The 4,680-nt window shown below is 49.5% G+C and overlaps 1 protein-coding gene across 1 annotated transcript in view; it reads right to left on the bottom strand.

Annotated features, from left to right (window-relative positions):
* Nucleotides 1-630: 630 nt before the first annotated feature.
* The window catches only part of LOC121567388 (neuronal PAS domain-containing protein 3), an 11,454-nt gene continuing 7,404 nt past the window's right edge, over nt 631-4,680 (bottom strand). Inside the window, exons 6-10 of the mRNA XM_045216888.1 lie at nt 4,331-4,527; nt 3,877-3,983; nt 3,432-3,579; nt 2,332-2,444; nt 631-2,016 (exon numbers count right to left, since the gene is read on the bottom strand). Of these exons, the coding sequence (XP_045072823.1) occupies nt 1,016-2,016; nt 2,332-2,444; nt 3,432-3,579; nt 3,877-3,983; nt 4,331-4,527 (1,566 nt within the window). The 3' untranslated portion in view covers nt 631-1,015. The remainder of the gene's footprint in view (nt 2,017-2,331; nt 2,445-3,431; nt 3,580-3,876; nt 3,984-4,330; nt 4,528-4,680) is intronic.

Genomic DNA, 4,680 nt, shown 5'->3' with positions numbered 1-4,680 from the left:
CACATTTCAGTAAGTGCTCGAACAATTCTTGTGAATAATTTAAAAAAAGATTCCCCCCTCCCCAAACCCTTTATTTTTAATACATTTGTAAAGGGTTTTTGAATTAAACTGTGGCATTTCCCAAAGTATGTCCTCTAGTAAGACAATCGTTTTTACACCCCTCCCACTTCACCCTATGGCAACAACATGACAATATAATAGGAATATGGCTTTCATCTCATACACAGCACAGCACAGCTCAGCGTTTTTAATTTTCACAACACTTCATTCTGTAGGATCATTTTCAGTTTTTACAAGACTGAAAACATTACAAAGTGACCAGCCAGTAGAGGTATTGCACCTCCCCATATCTTTCTTTCCCAGACGACATCATGACAGAACAGTCTCAGAGTGGAATGGAATGTATCTGGGACTCTCTCACTCTCTGTGCTTTCACTGTTTCAAACCCTCTTCAACAGGGTTCACATTATGGAAGGAAGGAGTACCCGAGAGGTGTTTAAATATTATTTTGGGCTTCCATGAGATTGGCTCAGACCTCTATATTTCCACTTTTGTGTCAGAGTATAATTTCTAACTCTGTTTAAGAGATGATTCAGTATTTCACACAAACAAGTGAAAAAATGTCATCCATTTCATTCACACAGAAATCAGTCTGACAGGCTCAGGAACAGTTGTTATGATACTGAGGATGGAGTAGTGAAGGTATGTATGGTCCTGTCTCTATGTACAATATGGCTTTTCTGAGTGGAAGAAATAGACATGGAACTCTGCACAGTCATTTAACAGCAGCGGAGAGAGGATACGGTAGAGCAGAGAGGGGGGACAAAGCTTGGACAGCTAGTGGGGTAAAGTCAAGTGTCAAAGTCCACTTTGAGTGTCACCCATCCTGTCACCTGTGTTGGACACCATCTGACTCCCCATGGAAGCTGTGCAAATGGTCCTTTGTTCAGTTTCCCAACCCCATATGTCCCAATGTCCTGCCCCCATGTCTCTCTCTAGCCCCTCCTCCTCTCTTTCAGTCCTCCTCGGACCCTGCGGCCCCCCTCAGTCCGTTCATACAGAAGGGGTTGAAGGGATTGTCAGAGGCGGAGAACCCACTGAAGGAGGGCAGGCTGGCCAGCCTCTGGAGGTGGGGGAAGAAGGCTGGGGGGCCCTTGTGGTGGTCGGAGCGCAGCCCCTCAGCACCGTGGTGGGAGGTGGGCAGCTCTGGGGGCGCATAGCGGATGGTACTGGGGGCATACAGGCTCTGTGGCCCCTGGGGGCCGAGGGCCAGGGGGTGGAACAGCACCCGTCCTGCAGCACCCCCCGCTGCCAGTCTATGCAACAGCTCAAAGTCAGACCCGCCCCCCCGGCCTCCAGACAACATGCCCCGCTCCTCAAAGGGTAGAGGGGAGGAGCCGGACATGGGAGGGGACATGGCGGGGGAGGGTGGGGTGAAAATACCTTTGGGTGGGGCTTCACTGCTGGAGGAGGAGTCTGGGATAGGGGTGGGGGGACTGTCACCGTTCAGGCTGCCGCAGGGTGTGTGTGTGTGTGAGGGTGGGGGTTGTGTGTGTGAGGAGGTGTGTGTGTGTGTCCAGCGACCCCCTGTGGCCAGTGCCTCATGTTCAGTCTTAATGTTGGGGGGACCAGAGAGAGGCGAGGACACTACACTCTTCAGGTGCTGGATTACCGCACGGCCGTTGTGCACCCTGCCACCTCTCTCGCCCCTCATGGGGGTCTCCCCGCCTCGTTTCGAAGGCCCCTCCTCTCGTTTGACCCTCCCGCTGTCTCCCCCCTGCTCCCACTCTCGCTCCTCTCCCTCGCTCTCACTGCCCAGGTCTGAGGAGGCTGACACACTCCCCTCTCTCTGGCGAAACTCTTCCAGGCGACGCCGCGTTTCTGGGGGAGCACCTTCAGAGTCAGATTGCAGCGGACGCTTCCTCCTGTCCCCTGATTGGACGCCGGGATTATAGATCTCTCTCAGTTTAGAGTCAGGGTCACCTTTACACACAGAGCTTTTCATTGGCTGTGGGCCTGGGGGGGAGAGTTAGATATGTTTTTCATGAGGAAAATGTGGATGTATCATTACATTTTAGTCATTTAGCAGACACTCTTATCCAGAGTGACTTACAGGAGCAATTAGAGTTAAGTGTCTTGCTCAAGGGCACATTGGCAGATTGTTCACCTAGTGGTCTCTGGGATTTGAACCAGCGACCTTTTGATTACTGGCCCATTGCTCTTAACCGCTAGGCTACCTGCCGCCCCATCATGTATGTTTGTGTATGTGTGAATGATTCAATGTACAGTACGTGTGTGTGTGTGTGTCTGTTTGCCTGTGTGGTTCCTTACCCCGGGCATGGGGCGAGTGTTCCGAAGGGGAGGAGCTGGCTTTCAGACGCTCCGCCCTCAGACTCTCTGGGAGCTGCAGCAGATCCAGGGGAGTGTCTGGGAGCTCTGTCCGACTGAGAGAGAGAGAGAGAGAGAGAGAGGGAGAGAGAGAGAGAGAGAGAAAGAGAGAAAGGGAGAGAGAAAGGGAGAGAGTAAATAAAATAAAATAAATGCACCTTTTACAGCTCTTGAGTGCTGCAGCAAACCACTGTTTATGTCTCCTGATTTAGCAAGATGGGTGCAGTGAGTCCTTTACAGATATATGGTCTTAGATTAAATTGTGTATTTTGTTTTGTCTCCCATCAACTTCCTTCCTACCATTACCCTCATCTATCAACAACCCTCTCCAACCATCCCACTTCTCCACTAATAACCCCCATCAGTTACTCCCAACCCGCTGTATCCAACAACCCCCCACAATTGCACGCACACACACACACACACACACACACATACCAGCCACCATTGCTCTCCCGTAGCCAGCCCTGCTCCACTCAGGAGCCCACCCGTAAAGAACTGAGCCCAGACAGGATTGGGGGGCTGCTGCTGGAGAAGTTAATGAGCACTTGTAATTACAGCACTAATTAACTAAAACACCATTCAGACCCAACATTCTGACATCCATTTGTTGTAATTATATAGCGCTGCTCCAATTAGTATTGTAATTCAGCCTGTTCCCCTTGTTTTTGTCTGACTCCTCTCTTGCTCTGTGTGTCCATGTGTGTCTGTTTGTCTTTGACTGTGTATGTGTGTTTAGGTGGTGGGGGTTGTGGGGGTTGTGGGTTCCAAGAGAGAGACAAAGGAAAATATAGAATTTCCTTGAATCCATGTGCGAGTACTTGTATCATATAGGTGTTGTAAATGAACAAAGCTATACATAATGCTATAATAAAATTAATTACTGTAATTACAGTTTAGTATATAAAAATGACGGTGGCCTGAAGGAGTTGGACTCTTTGTCTAAGAGCATAATGTTGGATGTGTTGTGTGCTGTGTTTGACCTAAGGCTACTGTGGTGACGGGGCTGACTAGCGACAGGGCTGACTGGTGACGGTGCTGACCTGATGACGTAGTTGACCCAGATCACGTTGCGTTCGTGGGGGGCTTTGTGGTTGATGGAGACAGTGGCACAGGACTGGACCCACAGATACCCCCCTCTCCTCTGGAGCCAACGGTAGTACCCTGTCACCACCTGACCCTTCCTCAACACTGGGAGAGAGAGAGCGAGAGAGAGAGGGAGGGGAGAGGGGGAGAGAATAAAGTGTAAGTTGGAATAGCACTACAGGACTTTGGCAGCAGAGGGCGCTGATTGCAAAATATGAACTTAGTCAAAATGTTAACGTTCAAAGGTACACGCACGCACACACACACACACACACACACACACACACACACACACACACACACACACACACACACACACACACACACACACACACACACACACACACACACACACACACACACACACACACACACACACACACAGGGTGGGCATTGACTCACAGTCCTCATGGCTCTGTCTGATGTTATCCAGGTCTTCTACGTGGATGAAGTGGTAGCAGGTGTGTCCCACCACCTCAACTGGGCTCAGGTCCATGTACTCTGAGATCCTACAGGGAACAATAATGGTATTATCCACATGATGTAAACATATAGACGCACATACACAGGCAAACAAACACATACCATTTCTTAATTTAATCAAATACACCCACAAACATCTTCACAGTACAACCATATATGCACCCCATACAGACATCTGTCCCTGTGTAGCTGTGTTGTTGTGTTGTTGTGTTGTTGTGTGTTGTTGTGCTGCTGTGTTGTTGTGTTGTTGTGTTGTTGTGTGTTGTTGTGTAGCTGTGTTGTTGTGTTGTTGTGTGTTGTTGTGTTGCTGTGTTGTTGTGGTGTTGTGTGTTGTTGTGTTGTTGTGTGCCGTTGTGTGTCACTGTAGCTGTACCTGTTCTCGCAGTAAGTGACCTGCAGATCCATGTTGACCCGGAAGACAAACATATGGCTCTCCATGCGCACTTCGTTCAGCGTGGAGGGAGGGAGCGTGTGCGCAAGGGCCACCAAGCCCATTGGCCGACGCACCGAGCGGGCGGAGCCTGGCACCATGGCAGGGCGACAACGGATTCGCCCGGTCACATGGATCACCTGACAGGAATAGAATAGAGTTTACAACAACCTGCATGGTTGTACATGTACAGTGTATCTACTGAATGAATGGTGAGTACTACATTACTAGAGTTGCAAAATGTGTGTAACTTTCAAAAATTCTCAGGATTTCTGGATTTACGAGGGAATAAA

This window comes from Coregonus clupeaformis, chromosome 6, assembly GCF_020615455.1.
Source record: "Coregonus clupeaformis isolate EN_2021a chromosome 6, ASM2061545v1, whole genome shotgun sequence".
In the NCBI taxonomy this organism is placed as follows: Eukaryota; Metazoa; Chordata; class Actinopteri; order Salmoniformes; family Salmonidae; genus Coregonus; species Coregonus clupeaformis.
Note: the sequence above shows the minus strand (reverse complement) of the source record. Positions and strands in the feature narration are given on the sequence as shown.